This window comes from Schistocerca cancellata, chromosome 2 (assembly GCF_023864275.1).
Source record: "Schistocerca cancellata isolate TAMUIC-IGC-003103 chromosome 2, iqSchCanc2.1, whole genome shotgun sequence".
Classification (NCBI taxonomy): domain Eukaryota; kingdom Metazoa; phylum Arthropoda; class Insecta; order Orthoptera; family Acrididae; genus Schistocerca; species Schistocerca cancellata.
The window spans coordinates 1,059,770,697-1,059,791,944 of record NC_064627.1 but is presented as its reverse complement, the minus strand read 5'-3'; the positions used below and the strand labels follow the sequence as shown (position 1 = coordinate 1,059,791,944).

General features: G+C 43.1%; 1 protein-coding gene across 1 annotated transcript in view; it reads left to right on the top strand.

Annotated features, from left to right (window-relative positions):
• LOC126163059 (intraflagellar transport protein 81 homolog) overlaps positions 1–21,248 on the top strand; it is a 104,229-nt gene that overhangs the window by 3,269 nt on the left and 79,712 nt on the right. Inside the window, exon 2 of the mRNA XM_049919959.1 lies at positions 18,946–19,082. Within this exon, the coding sequence (XP_049775916.1) occupies positions 18,946–19,082 (137 nt within the window). The remainder of the gene's footprint in view (positions 1–18,945; positions 19,083–21,248) is intronic.

Genomic DNA, 21,248 nt, shown 5'->3' with positions numbered 1-21,248 from the left:
AACAAGCCATCAAACTTTTGCCTCACAGGGCGAAGTCACCTCCTACACAACTGACAGGTGGAAAGGAGAGAAGGAGTACTCCTGTGAAGACTTCCTACATCCCTCCAGTCAACAAAGATCTGAGTCTTCCTCTGCCAACCGGAAAGTATCCAAGAAGTAAAACAAAGGGAAACTGTCTTCTCCCTCACTGACTCAAGAGATCCTCTTCAGTGATGTTGTCATGTGATACTCTTACCCGGCCAACATCCATGTCGCCAGTGCGCGCCGCCAACCGTTTTTCTGTCGTGGACTCCACAGACTGACGGAAGAAGAATGCTAATGCTTCTGTAGACCTCATGGAGTGGATTCATCAAGCCTCTGTGCCAGTTAGCACTGAGTGTTAGAAGGCTGGCACTCCGCGGTCACCGAAGTGACACCCCATCATTTTTTCCTTCCTCCCCTTTCCTCGTTACGACTCTCTTCCAATGGAATGTTCGCAGCCTTCGATCCAACAGAGAGGACTTACAGGTGCTCTTAGAATTGCAGTGTATCTTTGTTCTCTAGCTGCAGGAAACAAAATTGTGACCTCATGACTGCTTTGAACTTTCACATTTCTACCTGGTCCGCCATGGCCTTCCCCCGAGAATGGCATTCCATCTCATGGGGGAGTCATGCTGCTCATCTGGGATGATGTTAATGGTCGACCCATCTCCCTTACTACCTGGCTTCAAGCTGTTGCAGTCCGCATTTTCGTTTCTTTCCTGACTTGACCTTTTCCCTTTGTACCATTTACATCCTTCCATCATTCGGCATCACCCCTGGCAGACTTCCTCTAGCTTATTGGACAAGTCCCTCAGACCGAGCGAGGTGGTGCGGTGGTTAGCACTTTGGACTCGTATTTGGGAGGACAACTATTCAATCCCACATTCGGCCATCCTGACTTAGGTTTTCCGTAATTTCCCTAAATTGCACCAGGCAAATGCCGGGATGGTTCCTTTGAAAGGGCACGGCTGACTTCCTTCCCTGCCCTTCCCTAATCCGATGAGACTGATGATCTCGGTGTTTGGTCTCTTTCCCCAAACAACCCAACCCAATCCCAACTCTCTCACCCCTTTCTGCTGCTGGTTGACTTTAATGTGCACCATCCCCTTTGAGGTTCTCCGAAACGTGTCAGAGATGTGACCTCTTGGCTGACCTCAATCAGTTTTATCTCATCTACCTTAACACGGAAGCACACACGTTCCTTTCAGACTCCATACACACCTATTCCCATTTGAATACATCCTTCTGCATCCTTCCGCATTGCCTAGCTTCCCCATCATCTTGAGTGGTCAGTTCTCTCTCTCTCACACACACATTCGAGTGACCATGTCCCATAATCTCTCAGATTGCTAACTACTACCTCACCTATGTGCACACTCAAATGGCAGATTTCTAAGGCCAACTGCAGGCCTTACTCCTCCCTTGCTACCTTTGACGAACAACATTTCCCCAGTTGCGATGACCAGATAAAATATCTTACAAACATTATCCTTACCGCTGCAGAACGTTCCATTCCTCACACTTCCTCTTTACTGTGCCGTGACCTATTCCCTTGGTAGACTGAGGCGTGCTGTGATGTAATTCGCATGTGGAGTCATGCTCTCCATGTTTTTAACTGTCATCCTAGGATAGCCAACTCCATTTGTTACAAACAGTTGGCGTGCACAGTGTCATCGTGTTCTTTGGGATAGCAGAAAAGCTAGCTGGATTTCCTTTACTAGCTCTTTTAACAATTCCACTTCCTCTTCTGGAATTTGGGCCAACCTCCGATGGCTCTCTGGGACCGAGGTCCATTCCCCAATTTCTGGCTTGACAGTAGCAGATGGTGTCATAGTGGATCCTATTGCTTTGTCCAATACTTTGGGTCGCCAGTTTGCTGAGATTTTGAGCTCCTTCCATTATCTCCCTGCCTTTCTCCATTGGAAATGAGTGGAGGATTCTTGGTCAGTACCCTTCTCTTCTCAGAATCGTGAGTGCTACAGTGCCGCCTTTATGATGAGGGAGCTAGATCATGCTCTCACTTCATCCCAATCCTCCGCCACAGGGCCAGACGATTTCCACATTCAGATGTTGCAGCACCTTCCTCTTGCTGGCAAGCACTTTCTCCTATGTATGTGCAATCGCATCTGGGTAAGGACACATTTCCCTGACAATGGCATAAAGCCACTCTCATACCCATAACTATGCCTAGCAAGGAGAAACACCTTCCTTCTAGCTATCACCCCATTTCTCTCACCAGCTGTGTTTGCAAGGTGATGGAATGCACAATTCATGCCCAGCTGGTATGGTGGCTCGCGTCTTGGAATTTACTTAGCATTGCACAGTGGTGAATTTCGAGTGCTCCGTTCTGCATTTGACCATCTCATTACTTTGTCCATTGATGTCATGATTGGCTTTCTGCAGAAATACGAGACTGTGGCCGTGTTTTTTGATTTGAAGAATGCCCACAACGCATGCTGGAGGACTGGTATTCTCTGTACTCTCTACACATGGGGCTTTCGTGGCCGCATGCTCCGTTTCCTTGAGGAATTTTTGAAAGACCCAGTTTTCAAGGTACGTGTGGGTTCCGCCTTGTCGGATACCTTTATCTAGGAAAACGGTGTGCCTCAGGGTTCTGTCCTGAGCATCGTCATCTTTGCTATTGCCATTAACCCTACAATGCCCTTTCTCCCACCAGACATCTCCAGATCCCTTTTTGGTGATGATTGTGTGATCTATTAGAGTTCTCTATGGACTTGTCTCCTTGGGTAGTGTCTTCAGTGATGTTCTGACCATTTTTACTTGTTGAGCAGTGAAAATGGCTTTTGCTTTTCTGCTGACAAAACCGTTTGTATGAATTGCTACCGGCACAGTTTGTTTCTTCCAGTGTCTTTACATCTTGGGCCTGTTGTTCTTCCGTTCGCAGAATCTATGAAATTCCTGGGGTCATCCTCAATAGGAAACTCTCTTGGTCCTCCCATGTCTTAACTGGCAGCCTGCTGTACGCGGTCTCTATGTCCTATGTGTCTTCAATAGGATTTCCTGGGGTGCAGATTGAACCACCCTCCTCTGTTTGTACCGGTCCCTTGTCTGTGCGAAACTAGACTCTGGGTGTTCTGTTTCTGCACCTGTATGTCCATACCTCCTACGCTGTCTTAATAGTATCCACCATCGTGGCATCCGTTTGGGCACGGGTACCTTTTATACAACCCCAGTTGAGTGTCTGTACGCCGAAGCTGTCGAAATACCGCTGTCACACCGTCGTGACTTTCTCCTTGGCAGATACGCATGCCGTATATCTCCCCTGCCTGGCCATCCATCCTATGCCTCCTTTGATCACCAGTATGGGGCACGTTCCTCTTCTCTGTTACCACTTGGAGTTCACTTTCGGCTCTAGCTGTGGCAGCTGAACTTCATGATACCTGCCATTTTTACAATGACTGTGAACCTTCACCACCTTGGCTTCATGTGGCGGCCTGTATTCATCGTGGCCTTCATTCGCTCCCTGAAGACACTACTACAGCCTTGCTCTGTTGCCTTAAGTTTCATGCTCTTTCATGGAACTTAGTATAGTACCTTTGTGTACAGTGATGGCTCTCGGACTGACCATGCTGTTGGGTGCACCTTTGTCATTGGCACCTACGATTTTAGGTACTGGCTTCCGGAACACTACTTAGCATTTACGGCAGAGCTCTTCACTTTGTATCCGGCTACACAGTACATCCAGTGACACAGGCTTTTCAATTGTCATATTCTTTGACTCTCAGTGCCCTTCAGAGCCTCAGTATGCTGCACACCACCCATCTGTTAGGGCAACATGTCCATGAAAGCTGTCACTTGCTCATTCTTGATGGAGCCACTATTATGTTTATGTGGGTTCCTGGTCACGTCAGGCTGACAGAAAATGAGGCCACTGACGCTGTTCCAAAGGCTGCAGTCTTCGTCTCTCAGTCTGCTAGTTCTTCCATTCTCTCCGATGGTCTCTGTGTTCCCATCAATCAGCAGGCGGTGTCATTTTGGCATCACTTTGACATCACTACTAGTCCTCCCTTCATGAGAACAAGCACTGGCGAATTAAGCATCTTCCAGTGGCTTGGATGACCACTTCATCGCCCCTCTGATCAAGAGGAGATCATTTTAGCAAGGTCACATTTTGGGCACTGTTTTTTAGCTATTGCCATTTAAGTGGTGGTGCTCCACGACTTTGTGCGCATTGCCCTCAACTATTGATGGTCCGCCATTTCCTGACAGAATGCTCTTTTAACCACTCATATTCTCATTTGTGTTTGCCGTCTGAGTTATCACCCGTTTTAGTGAACGATGCACGAGCTGTAGACCGCATTTTACTTTTTATCTGTCTTAGCAGCAGTAGGGTAAAGGACATCTAATCTTGAGCTCAACACCTCTGTTTCTCTATGAAGTATTTTGTAGACCTTTCTCCCCATCCCTGTTTTTAGTTGTCTTTTCTTAAAAGGAAAAGTAAATAAAAACAAACCAAACAAAAAACCACTAATACAACCCAAGTTCATCCCATATACATGTTCTGCCACATGCTCATTCCTGGTGTGACACCCAGCAACAATGGTCAGTTTCAATAGTTCGCCACACTATTGATAATTCACATCTTCAGCTGTGAGACCATATAACTGCAGAAATGGAATTGTTGTGGCTGTTTCATTGTCCAAAGCAGCAACCGATGTTTGATTCACAAATTTCATCATTAAGATACATAATTAGTGACTAATAAAAAACAAGGAATTAAATTTTTGATTGTTAATGACACAGCAAACTAACAATTTGAAAATGGGAAACAAACAGGAAACAAATGAGTAGCCAATAACTACTGCCATTAGTATAACTTGCAGACAAGACAACAGAAAATGGAACAACATAAAGCCCTAAGTCTAATGCCTTACGAACATTGCTCACATACAACTTGTAAACATAGACATTCAACATTAGAGAGTGCCACCACAGATGACAAAATGGCATCTGCAAACACAATGTATTCCAAATACATCATGCAAACATGACATCATGTGACACAATGTAGCTATTTCATGGGTTGAATTGAATTGAATGTTGAATTGAATTTTATTTGATCCTGTAAGATTACATTGTGTACAGTAAATGTACGTGTAGTATAGGACATATCAAAGTATTAACATTCATTATCACTTATTTTTCTACACCTTTAGCTTACATTTTTACATCATTGATAATGAATAACAATATATACAAATTTAATGGCATAAGTATTCTGCAACACTGTAAATCTCTTTTTCAATGAGATAGTCTTTAAGTTTCTTTGGAAAGTCATTGTGAAGTACACTATCTTGCAGGTTTTTAGGCAGACTTCTTAGTAGTCTGATACCAGAGTACTGGAGTCCTTTTTCTAGCATTGCCAGTCAGTGGTGTATGCTCCGTACTTCATTCTTCTTTCTTGTATTGTGGGTGTGTACACTAGCATTTGTAATCCAGTCCTCACTACCTTTTGTGATGTACATTATTGTTTTATGTATATACAACGATGAAAAAGTTAAGATACCTAAATTCTTGAAACAGTTTCTGCACGTTTTGTCCCTTGTTCGTTGGAGTTTCCCCACACAGTGGACTTCACTTGGTATGGAAATAGCAAACATACTGAATAATAACTATATCAATGTAGTAGAAAACTTAAAATTGGAAAGAAATAGTCAAAAACAGAAGGGCATTAAGGTAAAAAAAAAAAAAAAAATGCAGTACTATGTTCTTAAGACCAGTCACGAAAGATGAATTGTGGAAAACTATACAAAAACTTAAGTCCAAGAAATCAGCTGGTGGTGATGAAATATCAAATCATGTAATAAAGCTGGTAAGTGAGGAGATAATAACACCACTGCTGAACATAGCTAACTGTTCTTTCAGAGATGCAATTTTTCCAGAAGAACTGAAGATAACGAAGGTAGAGCCAGTGTACAAGATACTCTTTACACAGAAGGTTCTTGTCTGAATACTGTGATAGCTGCATCATTAAGAATATGACAGAACTCAGTTTCTTACAGACATTATTAATATGTTTTTTTTTCCATTTCTGTTCATTATCCACAAGAATACTTAAGAATCTAGCAGATTCTACTTCTTCCAGCCTTGTTCCATCAACCTCTAAATCCATGTCTACAGCCTTTTCCTTGTTTTTAAACACTGCTTATATAGTCTTTTTTAGGCTTATAACCAGTTTGTTTTCCAACAGCCATTGAGCTGTGACTTTTGTAGATATGTATGCTCTTCTCTCAAGTTGTTCCATATTTTGGTCACTATTTAGTATTGTCATGTCATGAGCATACAATATTTTCTTTTCTTCCTCCTCAACACCTATATCATTAACAAACACATTAAATAACAATGGCACCCTTACCGAACTCTGCGGCACTCCATATTTGATGGGTTTGGTTTCTGATTGATATGAGTTTCCTAATGATACATACTGCTTGTGGTTGCACACGTATGATTTTATCCATTCACCTGGTTGCCTCGATGCCATAGTTGTTTAATTTTTGTATCAGCATTTCATGTTCAATGGTGTCAAATGCCTTTGAAAGATCCAGAAACATTGCAGAGACAACCTTTTTCTCTTCTAAGGACCGTAAAACGTATTATGTTAGACTGGCAATTGCTGATTCTGTAGATTTACCCTTTCTGAAACCATGTTGTGAGGGTAATAGAATGTTATGTTTGTCTATTTTTTTTTAGTTAACTAATCTGGTATACATAAGCATTTCTAGGATTTTTGAGAAACCTGATATCAGTGAAACTGGTCTGTAGTTGTTGGGATCATCCTTACACCCTTTCTTGTACACTGGCTCTACCTTCGTTATGTTCAGTTCTTCTGGAAAAATTGCATCTCTGAAAGAACAGTTTGCTATGTTCAGCAGTGGTGTTATTATCTCCTCACTTACCAGCTTTATTACATGATTTGTTATTTCATCACCACCAGCTGATTTCTTGGAAGAAGTTTTTGTATAGTTTTCCGCAATTCATCTTCCGTGACTGGTCTTAAGAACATAGTACTGCATTTTTTTTTTGGTACCTTAATGCCCTTCTGTTTTTGACTATTTCTTTCCAATTTTAGGTTTTCTACTACATTGATATAGTTATTATTCAGTATGTTTGCTATTTCCATACCAAGTGAAGTCCACAATACCCAGCAAATACCTGAAAAATAAGAAGCCGTTTACAAAGTAGGGCAAATGCATCTTCTCCATTTTACTTATGTAGTTAAAATAACCTCCACAAAACCCACCAAACACACATGAATGGTATTCCCAAAAAGCAAATAATACAATGATACAAACATATATCTGGCATCACTGACATTAGTTAAGCTGTGTATCTAAAATCAACCTGTTAAAACACAAGTCATTACATATGTAATTAAAATAAAATATTAATTAAACATATTTTAGCAGAGTACTTACCAACATGTATCATAAAAAAAGATCTAGACCAGCCAAAAGAACAAGAAAATAAAAAAAACATTCTGAAAAAAAGTAACATTTAAATAAAATGTCCACCTCAGCTACTTTCCCCCATACAATCATACCCTCTCTCCTATCCACTAAAAATCACCCCTGTGACTCGACACCTATATCCATAGACCATACATCAATAAAGCTAAAATTAAAAGCCAATTTATCAGTTTTAGTAACTACCCCTTGCCCGTGTATCTGCCTCCATACTTGACTAATTCAGAACTCATTTGTATAAAAAAGAAACCAGTTAAGTAGAGAATATTTAATAATGCTTATCTTATAGGCTCAGAAGCAAATAGATGGACAATGACCACAATTTTAGATCCAATAAACTACATTGTGGATCACTGCTGCAAAATTTTTTGAACCATATTCCATGCCATATGGATGTCAACACACTTTCCTCATGATGCTTCCACACAGTGAGGCTACTTCTACTCACCTGTATCTACATCTGTCTCTGCAAATCACTATGAAGTGCATGGCAGAGGGTATGTCCCGTTGTACCATTTATTAGGGGTGTTTCCCATTCCATTCATGTATGGAATGTGGGAAGAATAATTGTTTAAATGCCTGTGTGCATGCTGTATGTAATTTGACCCCATAATCATGATCCCTATCAGAGTGATATTTAGAGGGTTGTAATATATTTCTAGAGTCGTCACTTAAAGCTGGTTCCCGAAACTTTGAAGTACCCCTTCTTGGAATAGTTTATGTCTATCATCAAAAGTCTGCTAGGTCAGTTTTTTCAACATCTCCTTGACACTCTCATGACCATTTGTGCTGACCTTTTTTCAACATCTCCTTGACACTCTCATGACCATTTGTGCTGACCTTCTGTGTACGCATCCAAAACTGGCTGTCAGTCCTATCTGGTGTGTGTCCCACACACTTGACCAAATTCTGGGATGGGTCACACAAGTGATTTGTAGGCACTCTTCTTTGTAGACTAATTGCGTTTTGCTAGTATTCTACTAGTAAACCGAAGTTGTCTACCTCCTTAACCCATGACTGAGTGTATGTGATCATTCCATTTCATGTCCCTACAAAATGTTACACCCAGCTATTTGTGTGAGTTTAATGACTGCAATTGTGACTCACTGATATTGAAGTCATCCCTATGACTTTATTTTTGTGCATTTTGTGAAGTGTACAATTTTCAAGTTGCCTGTCTTTGCTCCACTTTGAAATCTTCTCAAGATCTTACTTAATATTTGTGTTGTTCCTTTTGGACTATACTTTATTATAGATAACTGCATCATACGTGCAAAGTCCGAGGTTACTATAAACGTTGTCTGCAAAGTCATTAATATATATCACGAATGGCAAGGGACCCAGCACACTTCCCTGGAGTACACCGAAGTCACCTCTACGTCTCTCAGTGTCTTCCCATTCAAGATAATTTGCTGCATCCTCCCTTTCAAGATATCATCAATCCAGTCACAAATTGCACTTGATACCTCATACCTGCCTTGATCCATGGCTTTCAGTATGCCATCTGAGAAAAATGTGAGTTGGGTTTCACATGATTTATGTTTTCAATATCCGTGTGCTGATTGGCATGGGGGCAAGTCATTCTGTTCAAGACACCTCATTACGCTTGAGATCAGAATGTGTTCTAACTTTCTGCAACAAATGGATGTCAAAGATATTGGACAGTGATGCTGTGGATCACTTTTGCTACCCATCTCTGTATGGGTGTGACATGTGCTTTCTTCCAACTATTGGACACAATTTTTTGTTCAAGGGAGCTATGACAGATTATAGTTAACAGAGAGGCTAACTCATCAGTGAATTGGGTATAGAGTCTGATAGGGATTCCATGGGGCCTTGGGGCTTTTTAATTTGAATTATTTCAGCTGTTTCTCAATCCCACCAACACTAATATCTTTTTCACTTATCTTTTCAGTCATATGAGAATTAAGCTGGAGCAATAGTCCTGGGTTTTCCTTTGTAAAGGAACGTTTGAAAGCAAAGTTAAGCATTTCTGCTTTTGCTTTGCCACTCTCAGCTCCGGCTCCAGTATCGTCCATGAGTGACTGGTCACTGGTCATTAACCTTGGTGCCACTAACAGTCTTTACATATGACCAGAATTTCTTTGGGGTTTGTGAAAGATCATTTTACAATATCCTGCTACAGTAGTCATTGAAGCCTTCATGCATTGCTCTCGTGACTGTCAAATGTGTTGCATTCAGCATCCCTCCATTTATAGTCCTATGCTTTGTTTTGTACCTGTTATGCAGTAGCCTCTGTTTCCTTAGAAGTTTCTTTACTTTGACTATATATTGTGGAGAGTACCTCCCCTTGTGAACTTTTCCACTGTGTACATTGGAATGGTGGTCTGATCATTTAATATTAAAAGACTACGACCAAGGTGTGGATGGGGCCAAGGAATTGACACATCAGACGTGATTTAACACACAAGTAGTTAAATTAAAACGCCTAATATAATTTTTTAAAAATAATAATAATACAACACATAAGTAAGCGCTAAGTGAACACACTCTTAAATCTTTAATTATTAATCACAAAGCGTGGGTTTACCACATTTAAATTCTCATTGCAATATAAAACATAAATACATGAATTCACAACACAGCATGGCTTCAAATGTCAGCCTGGACAACCTATGGTCCTAAAACTTTCGTATTACATTCCAGCCAATCACATTAATAACTTATAAACACGGTTGGTAAAATACAAATGTTTTCACTATAATGAATTTTAATAATCCACAATCACTCAAAAAACAACATCAGAAGTTCGATACGGAGCATGTAAGCCTGTTTATACAATATTTCAGACCAAAATAGGCACGAGAGCCACCATAACAGAATTGCGCTAGTTGCTTTTAGGATAGGTGCTCCCATTAGCTTAACCACTGAGCAGATATTTACTTAAGTGACAGGTAAGATAGTTAATGCAAATAGAAGGTATTTCTAAAGGTTTTTTTTCCTCTCTTTTAACAAGGGGGTTTTAGTAAGGTGGAAATTACACTTTGAGGAGACGCAATAGCAATCTAGCGGGCACGCCTTCACGAGGATGCCATGCCACTACACACATACTAAACTAGCCGTTTGTCCGCTGTTCAAGCCAAACATTAATAACACAGTTCCATATTCCTGACACCCAAATAGTCGGGATCAAAACAAACCAAAAATACCCAGAGCGCAAGATCCAGCATAGCTTCAGAACAGATCTTACTTCACGCAGTTGCCTTCACAAATACAGATATCGAAATGAAAACAAGAACGTGTAACAACATTCCCTAATCAGCACAATGTTCTTCGTTAGGTCCCGGTAGCGCTAGACAACGCTGACATGCCAATGTTAACAAACCTCTAAGACAACACCCTCCAACTGACGAGCCAAAACCAATGTGACCCCTTATCAGCTCCGTGACAGGACTCGAACCCCCAACTATTGTCAGTGCAACTCACTTAGAATAAATACAGCGCAAATAGTATGACGGACACATATACCCAGGGATTAACATAACACTGGACTGAACTAGAATTAACCTTAATAATAGAGCACTAGATCTTGGGAGACAAGGAACTAACTCCCCACCCGAAATTCTGCAACCACAGGGCGGGAGGATGAACTACCAAAACATAGAAGTGCAAACGTACACAAATAACTACCAAAATACACCACTACACCAGTTAGCAACGATGCGTGGAGGAATCTGCACTGTCAGAATTGCACCAGTTAACAGAACAGAGGATTGCCACGGCGGTGGCCACAAGGCGGGAAAGATGACTGGATGAACTCAATCCCAAAGGACGATCAACTTGAAACATTCACACTTAACTTCTTTCCTCCTTTCCCTCGGTGCACTTCGTCATTTGTCTGGGACTGCTGTGTACAATTCTGAGCCGTCCCCAGTCGTCGCGGCAGACACCGACCCAGCCGAATTGCTCCTGGACTCAAACCCTCGCCGAACGGCGGCTCCACCGCCCCATGATGGTTACTGTTTGTTTGCTGCCATCTGCCTCACGCGGACAACCAGTGAAGAGCGGACAGAGGGGCCTCAACCAGGCCGATGCTCCTCCACGTGTAGAAGTGCGGGTTCGATAACACCTGTACGCGGAAGGCAGGATGTTGACGTTACCAGAGCAGACACGAAGGCCACTGCGCGACAACTTCCTCCAGCGTGACCCTGCTCGCCTATAAATAGTACAGGCCAAAGAGTCTGCTGCAGTAAACACGTGAGTCGGTCGTGTTATCAACCTACGGATTCTAAGTACACCAAAGACAGAACTTGCAATCGATAGTAGGTACACTACGGGCGGGAGTTCAAATGAAAGAGCCTCATAAAAGACCAACCCTGAACAACCGTGGAAAAACAAAATAGAAGCGAAGCAATAAAAGACAGCAATGAAATGCTAGAGCCGGATCGCCCCCAAACACTATCGATTACCAAAAATATTGGCTCCACACGACACTCAGGAAACGAGTCGTGGAAAGATGGAAGTACACACGGCTCATACATATCTATCCAGTGCATGGTTAACTGTTGTTTTAAATTTGAGCCATAGGTCATCTACACTCCTGGAAATTGAAATAAGAACACCGTGAATTCATTGTCCCAGGAAGGGGAAACTTTATTGACACATTCCTGGGGTCAGATACATCACATGATCACACTGACAGAACCACAGGCACATAGACACAGGCAACAGAGCATGCACAATGTCGGCACTAGTACAGTGTATATCCACCTTTCGCAGCAATGCAGGCTGCTATTCTCCCATGGAGACGATCGTAGAGATGCTGGATGTAGTCCTGTGGAACGGCTTGCCATGCCATTTCCACCTGGCGCCTCAGTTGGACCAGCGTTCGTGCTGGACGTGCTGACCGCGTGAGACGACGCTTCATCCAGTCCCAAACATGCTCAATGGGGGACAGATCCGGAGATCTTGCTGGCCTTCTAGAGCACGTTGGGTGGCACGGGATACATGCGGACGTGCATTGTCCTGTTGGAACAGCAAGTTCCCTTGCCGGTCTAGGAATGGTAGAACGATGGGTTCGATGACGGTTTGGATGTACCGTGCACTATTCAGTGTCCCCTCGACGATCACCAGTGGTGTACGGCCAGTGTAGGAGATCGCTCCCCACACCATGATGCCGGGTGTTGGCCCTGTGTGCCTCGGTCGTATGCAGTCCTGATTGTGGCACTCACCTGCACGGCGCCAAACACGCATACGACCATCATTGGCACCAAGGCAGAAGCGACTCTCATCGCTGAAGACGACACGTCTCCATTCGTCCCTCCATTCACGCCTGTCGCGACACCACTGGAGGCGGGCTGCACGATGTTGGGGCGTGAGCGGAAGACGGCCTAACGGTGTGCGGGACCGTAGCCCAGCTTCATGGAGACGGTTGCGAATGGTCCTCGCCGATACCCCGGGAGCAACAGTGTCCCTAATTTGCTGGGAAGTGGCGGTGCGGTCCCCTACGGCACTGCGTAGGATCCTACGGTCTTGGCGTGCATCCGTGCGTCGCTGCGGTCCGGTCCCAGGTCGACGGGCACGTGCACCTCCCGCCGACCACTGGCGACAACATCGATGTACTGTGAAGACCTCACGCCCCACGTGTTGAGCAATTCGGCGGTACGTCCACCCGGCCTCCCGCATGCCCACTATACGCCCTCGCTCAAAGTCCGTCAACTGCACATACGGTTCACGTCCACGCTGTCGCGGCATGCTACCAGTGTTAAAGACTGCGATGGAGCTCCGTATGCCACGGCAAACTGGCTGACACTGACGGCGGCGGTGCACAAATGCTGCGCAGCTAGCGCCATTCGACGGCCAACACCGCGGTTCCTGGTGTGTCCGCTGTGCCGTGCGTGTGATCATTGCTTGTACAGCCCTCTCGCAGTGTCCGGAGCAAGTATGGTGGGTCTGACACACCGGTGTCAATGTGTTCTTTTTTCCATTTCCATTTCCAGGAGCTTCTCTACTGAGCTAAGAGTTTCAAGTTCCTCATTGAGTTGTATCACTACTGGTTCTTTGTCTCCTTTACTGAACATATAGATCTTTCTACTTGTTTTAGTTGCCCTTTGTACATTGGTAATCTTTGCTGCTATAACTGCCTCATGGTTACTGATACCAGTTTCTATGTGGACATCCTAAAAGGTGGTCAAGTCTGTTTGTTGCTATTTCTAGCGTAAATGGGGTTCTGAACGATCTGTTCTAAATAGTTTCCAGAGAAGGCATTTAGTAATGTTTCACAGGATGTCTTGTCATGTTCACCCTGTAACAATACTGTAATTATCCCAGTTGATTGATGGACAATTAAAATCTACTCCAATGATTGCAGTATGATTAGTGAACTTCCATATAGTGATTTGAACTAAGGTTTTTCTCTAAAATTTTCGGTTATATCAGGAGCTGAGTATGTCCACCCTGAATACTGAGTCTTGCTCATACAATCTCAACTGAAACTTCAATTTCAGTCTTAGTGGATTTGAGTCTCTTGTCTACAGTGACAAATACCTCCAGTTCTCATTGGCCTATCCTTTTGATATATGCTAAATGCCAAACATTTCACTACCGTCAGCTTCCAGTTTTAACTGGCTTTCTGTACCTAGTATTATGTGAGCTTTACTGCCTTTTAGGAGCGTGTCAGACTCTGGCACTTTGTTGCAAATTATTTGGCAGTTAATCTAGGATTTCAATACTCTCGCCTGGTTGGCGTGTTTCTTTGGATCTTACACTGATACTTATTGGTGGCCTGCATGTATCGTAATCTGGATGGAATGGAGAGTCACCTAATCTAAAAGACCCTTGTGTACACCCCACATACAGTCAGCTACCTGGGTAGCAGCCTTTGTTATGCACACTTGACCTATTTATGGGAACCTTACAATTCTCAGCCATGTGGGGCAAGTCTAGGAAGTCACAGCCTGGTGTGTTGCAAAACCATTGGACTCTCTGGTTCAAGCCTTCAACTCGACTCAGAACTAGGGATGGAAGTCACCGTATTTTTATAGAAAAGTGATCATACTTGTCATGTTGACCAACACTTGGTTCAACATATGACTATTACAATTTAAAATCAGGTCATTAGTGCCTTATCCCAAAGGACAGCCTTTTACAAATAATACAACAAACAACAACAACAACAACAACGATATGAAAAGGACAGATTGCTACTTACTATACAGAAGAAATGTTGAGTAACAGAGAGGCATAATGAAAAGATTTTTATGCACTTAAGGTTCTGAAAGAGAAAATACATAAACATTCATACAAGCACAACTCACTCATATATGACCACTACCTTTGGCTGCTGTGGCAAGATTGCAGACAGCAACTGTGCCTGATAGCAGCAGCAATCTGGCTTGGGTGGTGGGGGTAAGAAGGCATGGGGTAAGGAGGGGAAGGGAGGCAGGGTAGGTGTGGAGGAAGTTCTAGTGCTGTTTGTGAGAGCATGCAGGGATGTGGTGGGGACAGTGTAGGGCTGCTAGGTGCAGTCAGGAAGTTTTGGGTGGGGGGTGAAAAAGGAGATAATTAGAGGTGAGGAAAAAGGCTAGTTGGTGTGAGGGTGGAATAGAAGGCTCTGTGGTGCTGGGGTGGGAGCAGGGAAGGGATAGGTAGATGGAGGATAGGGACTAGGGCAGGTTAAGGCCGGGGGCGGGGGGGGGGGGGGGGGGGTTACAGGAATGTAGGATATATTGCAGGGAGCGTTCCCATCTGTGCAGTTCAGAAAAGCTGATGTTGATGGGTAGGATCCATATGGCGCAGGCTTTGTAGCAGTCATTGAAATGAAGCACATTGTGTTGGGCAGCATGTTCAGCAACTGAGTAGCCCAAGTAGCTGTTGGCCACGGTTTGTCAGTGGCCATTCATGGGGACAGAGAGCTTCTCAGTTTTCATGCCCAAGTAGGAAACAGTGCTGTGATTGCAGCTTAGTTTGTGGATCATGTGACTCCTTTCACGACTTAGATGATGTGATAGGAGATGCCGGTGTCTTGACTGGAGTAGGTGGCAGTGGGAGGATGTATGGGACATCTAGATAAATAAATAAATCTAGATCTGTTGTACTGTTATGAGGCTAGAGGTCTTGTAGGGATGGACAAGGATACTACGAGGTTCGGTGGGTGGTGTAATAACTCTGTGGGGGGAATGGGAAGTATAGTGGGTAGGGTATTTCTCATTCCAGGGGAAGGCAAGAGGTAGTCAAAACCATGGCGGAGAATGTGATTCAGTTTCTCCAGCCCTGGGTGGTAGTGAGTCACGAGGGGATGCACCTTGTGGGCAGATGGTGGTATGTGGAAGGTGGTAGGAGATTGGAGAGACAAGACACAGGAGATCTGCTTCTGTACAAGGTTGGGAGGGTATTTAAGTATGTGAAGGCATCAGTGAGACTGATATATTTAGAGGGGGCTGCTCATCATTACAGATGTGATGCCCACAAGTGGATTGGCTCTATGGAAGGGACTTCTTGCTATGGAATGGGTGGCAGCTGTCATGATAGGGATGGAGTTACAGATGTAGCCATCCTTGGGGTGGAGGTCAGCACTGAGGACGGTGGCTTTTTTGGTTGAGCAGCACCAAGTGAATCAAGTGGGGGAGCAGGTGTTGAGGTTGTGGAGGGATGTAGATAAGGTGGCCTTACCCTTGGTTCAGATCACAATGTTATCATCAGTTAATCTGTACCAGTTGAGGGTTTAGGGGTTTCTAGGTGGTTAGGAAGGATTCCTCTAGTTGGCCTATAAATTGTTTGGCATTGAATGGTGCAATGCAGGTGCCAATTGCTGTACCACAGATTCATTTATTATTGATGCCTTCAAAGGAGAAGTAACTGTGGGTGGTGACCATGAAGGAGATTGTAGGTTTGGAGTCAGTCAGGCTTTGGGAAAGGTAGTGTTCAATAGTGGAAAGGCCACAGGCATCGTGGATGTTAGTATAGATGGAGGTGACATCAACAGTGATGAGCAGGATTCCATGTGGTAAAGAAATAAGAGCTGTGGAGATGACGGAGGAAATGGTTGATCTCATTGATGTAGAAGGGTAGGTTATGGGTAATAGAATGAAAGTGATGGCCCATGAGAGCAGAGATTCTCTCAGTTGGAAAACAGTAACTGGCTGCAATGGGGCTTCCTGGGTAAGGTTTGTGGTCTTCAGAAAATCTGTAGAAGGTACAACAGTGGGGAAGGATAGGAGGGAGGGGGGTGGGAGAGACAGAGGAGGGGGAGAGAGAGAGAGAGAGAGAGAGAGAGAGAGAGAGAGAGAGAGAGGAAGGAGAGAGAGAGAGAGTGAGATGGTTAGATGGAGGGGTGAACTAAGTTAGGCAAGGTTCAGTATTGGTTTTGGATTGAATCTAGTTGGAAGGGATGGTGCCAAAAAGACGTTTTCACTGTAGGGATCGAGAGAAGGTGAGAAGGCCTTTAAAAAGCACTTCATGTTTGAATATGGGAGTAAGGCAACTGGTAAGGTGTTTGAAAAGGACTGATATTTCAGTGGAACTAAGGATTTTGTAGGAGAGATTCATGATTTTTTTTGGGTTGGTTTAGATATGGATTCTGTATGGTAAAATGTAATAGGTCTGCAAGCTAGGTTCTGTCAGCTATGAGAAGATGTGGGGGAGGTTTGGATGCACTTGTAGAGGAGGTGGATATTGGTAGTCCAAGGCAGGAGTATGAGATGAACAGGTTGGCTGAGTTTTTTTTTGAAGTAGCATTGTCCGTAATGCTGTAGTTGCTGGAGGGCAAGAGTTACAGTGTGAGAGGTGTGATGCAGGAATTTGGGACTGCAGTGCAGGAGATTTTTACGGATGGAAAGGGGAGGTATTGCAAAGAGGTTTGGGCCTGATTTACTTAGTTTTGCAGGACTTGTTTGGTGAGGGCTATGCACTGATTGAACTTGTACAGATAGAGATCATTGTGGAAGGAGGAGTTGCAACCAGAGATGGGTGATTTGATTGTCAGGCCATTTGAGGGGATTACATGAGCTAGGCAGCAATGTAGGAATGGTATGTAGGACTGGGTTCTTGCTAGGGATAGGGAAACTGTTCTATATTGACACAGGTGGAGGATCAAGGAGCCACGGTCGAGGATAAAAACACGTAAACATATTAAATTATGAAAAAATATGTTTGAAAAACCTCACATAAAACATAAAATACATACAAGTATGTGGGAAAAATCACAAAAAGAATGGAATGAATGAAGTATAGGGAAACAAGATGAAACGTAACGGAGTGGAGTATGTAGTGAAAGGTGAAAATGAACAGAAACTGACATTAAAACACAGTAAGATCAAAGAGAGAAATAAATAGACAGACAATAATGTGGGATGCAGGTTGGTATGAAGAAAGGGGGGAGGGGGGCAGCAGGTGTGATTGGATTAGGTGGGATTAGTATGTGCGTATTGGAATAAGACAAGAGAAAGTAATGGGGTAGGGGTGTGTGTGTGTGTGTGGGGGGGGGGGGGGGGACTGGAAGGTTGAAGTAGGGCATGTTGGTGTGTCACAGGATGGTTCAGAAAAAAAAATGCAAAAATATGCGAGAGTGAATGAAACAGGAAGAGTGGTCAATTTTTAGCTCTGGGAATAATTATATCAGCAGGAGCAATGTGGGACATGCAACTATGTACCAACAATCAGCACTTTGTGTTGTGCATAAATGAGATGGTTGATACAGTGTGGGTCATAAGTCAGGGGATGTGGTGTAGTTCTGGAGGTGACACACAAAACACAGCAAAGAAGAGAAAGAAAATGATGAACACTGAGTAAAGTAATATGTTAGAGAATAGTAACAGAGGGAAATAGTGTGGGGTAGCGGGGTGGAAGAAAAGGCATTAGTAATTCAGCACTAGAGTCCACCCGTAGCGACACACCTGATGCCTAACATCCTCTCCTCACACACTGCATTTCAAGTTAATCCGGTTTTTTATTTGAAGGAGCTATGGTGTGATAGATAGTTTCATGTTTCATGGATCTTTTTGCACAATAAAGCGTAATGATGCAGCACGAGTCATTTTACATTTGCATCACTTATTAATTTGTAAATATGTCTATGTGCTGAGCATTTACAAGTCTTTTTCTTTTAGGAGAGGGGCTAAATCAACCCCCGATCCATATATAACCTGATGGGGCTCTCTCATCAGTCCTTCTGTACTAATTATCTTCTGGCTACTGAAGACTAGCCTCTTGTTCATGCAGTAGCTCTTCATCCACAGAAAATTTATTCGCCATAAGTTTGAGATTACTGCTTGATTTTTTTTTCTTTGTGTGTGTGTGTCTGTGTTAGTTTTTGGCTTTGATAGCATGTGTTATTTATGGACCATACATCACATTTTGTATAATTCTGTTTTATGAAATTCCTTGGGATCACAAAATTAATGTTGATTTTCACTAAAACACATGCTGATTTTTATATTTTATTTGTGTTTTTTGTGACTGTAATAAGGTTTTATTTTTTCAGGTTCTAACTGATGTGTTGGCACTAATTGATACCAGCAACAAAGTTGACATTCGAACTGAAGAACCTGAACAGACCACCATCAGGATTTTGGGAATGTTGAGAGTTTTGAAATACAAACCTGGGCCTGAAACACCAGCGTAAGATGATCTATTGGATAAAAGAGTGCACGCTTGCATGTATGAATCCAGATGCATAGTTAAGCTTATACACTGAAGATCCAAAGAAACTGGTACACCTGTCTAATATCATGCAGGGCCCCCATGAATATGCAGAAATGCCGCAACATGATGTGCCATGGAATCAACTAATGCCTGAAGTAGGGCTGGAAGGAACTGACTCCATGAACCCTGCAGGGCTGTCCATTAATTAGTAAGAGTACGAGGGAGTGGAGATCTCTTCTGAACAGCACGTTGCAAGGCATCCCTGATATGCTCAATAATGTTCATGTCTGGGCAGTTTGGTGGTCAGCGGAAGTGTTTAAACTCGGATCAGTATTCCTGAAGCCACTCTGTAGCAATTCTCGACATATGGGGTGTCGCAGTGTCCTGTTGAAATTGCCCAAGTCCTTTGGAATGCACAATGGACATGAATGGATGGAGGTGATCAGACAGGATGCTTAAATACATGTCACATGTCAGAGTCATATCTAGACACATCAAGGGTCCCACATCACTCCAACTGCGCACACTCCACAGCATTACAGAGCCTCCACAAGCTTGGACAGGCCCCTGCTGACATGCAGGGACCAAGGATTCATTATGTTGTCTCCATATCCATACACGTCCATCCATTCGATACAATTTGAAACAAGACTCGTGTGACCAGGCAACATGTTTCTAGCCATCAACAGTCCAATGTCGGTGTTGATAGGCCCAGGCGAGTTGTAAAGCCGTGTCTTGTGCAGTCATCAAAGGTACATGAGTGGGCCTTCGGCTCCGAAAGCTCATATGAATGAGGTTTCATTGAATGTCTCACGCGCTGACATGTTTGATGGCCCAGAATTAAATCTGCAGTAATTTGCAGAAGGGTTGCAATTCTGTCACGTTGAACAGTTCTCTTTAGTCGTCATAGGTCCCATTCTTGCAGGATCTTTTTCTGACTGCAGCGATGTTGGAGATTTGATGTTCTACTGGATTCCAGATATTCACGGTACATCGGTGAAATGGTTGTTCAGGAAAATGCCACTTCATCCCTACCTCCGAAATTCTGTGTCCCATTGCTTGTGTGTCAACTATAATACCACATTCAAAATCAATTAAGTCTTTCTAAACTGCTATTGTAGCAGCTGTAACCATTGTAACAACTGTGTCAGACACTTGTTGTCTTACATAGGTGTTGCCGACCGCATTGCCATGTTCTGCCTGTTTTCATATCCCTGTATTTGAATACACATGCCTATACCAGTTTCTTTGTCATTTCAGTGTATGATAGGTTATTGGAAATACTGAAATGACAACTTTTTTACATGCACAAGTAGAAAAAGTTACCTGTATTTGATGGAAAAAAAAGTAGCAAAACTCATGCACGTGTTCTCTTCAAGACTAGTGTATTTACACTTGTGTTTTACTCGTAGTATAATGTACCAGTGAAATATTCATAAATACTGAGTGACTCACTGTAAAGTGTATGACAGGGAGTACTTTTAATAGTATTGTATGTGTTTCTTCCTGTTCAGTTCAAGGACGAATGACTACTTGTATGCCTCTTTGTATGCTGTTTCTAACATGATTTAGTCTTCATGGTTAGGAATGATACATGATGTTTTATTTATTTATTTGTTCATTCACTCATTTATTCATTCACTCATTCATTCAAGGGTCATCTTGGAATGATTTGGGGTTTGTCATCATAAATGAATGAAAATAAATAGCTAAAAATTTTTTTTAGAATGTAGAAGTATGCTTTCAGAGGATAGGATAAGTGGTGAGAAGTGGGCATGATGAAGAAACCATCCTTCACTATTGTACAACGTTTTTGGTAGAAACACAGTTTTGCTGCATGTATCAGAAACCCATGCTAATGACTGCATAACCCTGATTGCTGCTATACCTTTGCACTAAGTCCAGTCTCTTTGGAAAATTGTCTTAACGAGCTGACAACCATGCCACTGTTCCACTATTTTCCAGTCCACCTGCACATGTGGTTCCCTCAGTCCATTTGAAAAACTGAGCCAACACCCTCCTCCCGCCCCTCCCCCACTCCCAATGCCCCTCCCCTCCTGTGATGAGTAATGAGTATGATGTTGAGCTCTGGAGAATGACAAAACATTATCATCATGCACTATATATGTTGGTACATGACAT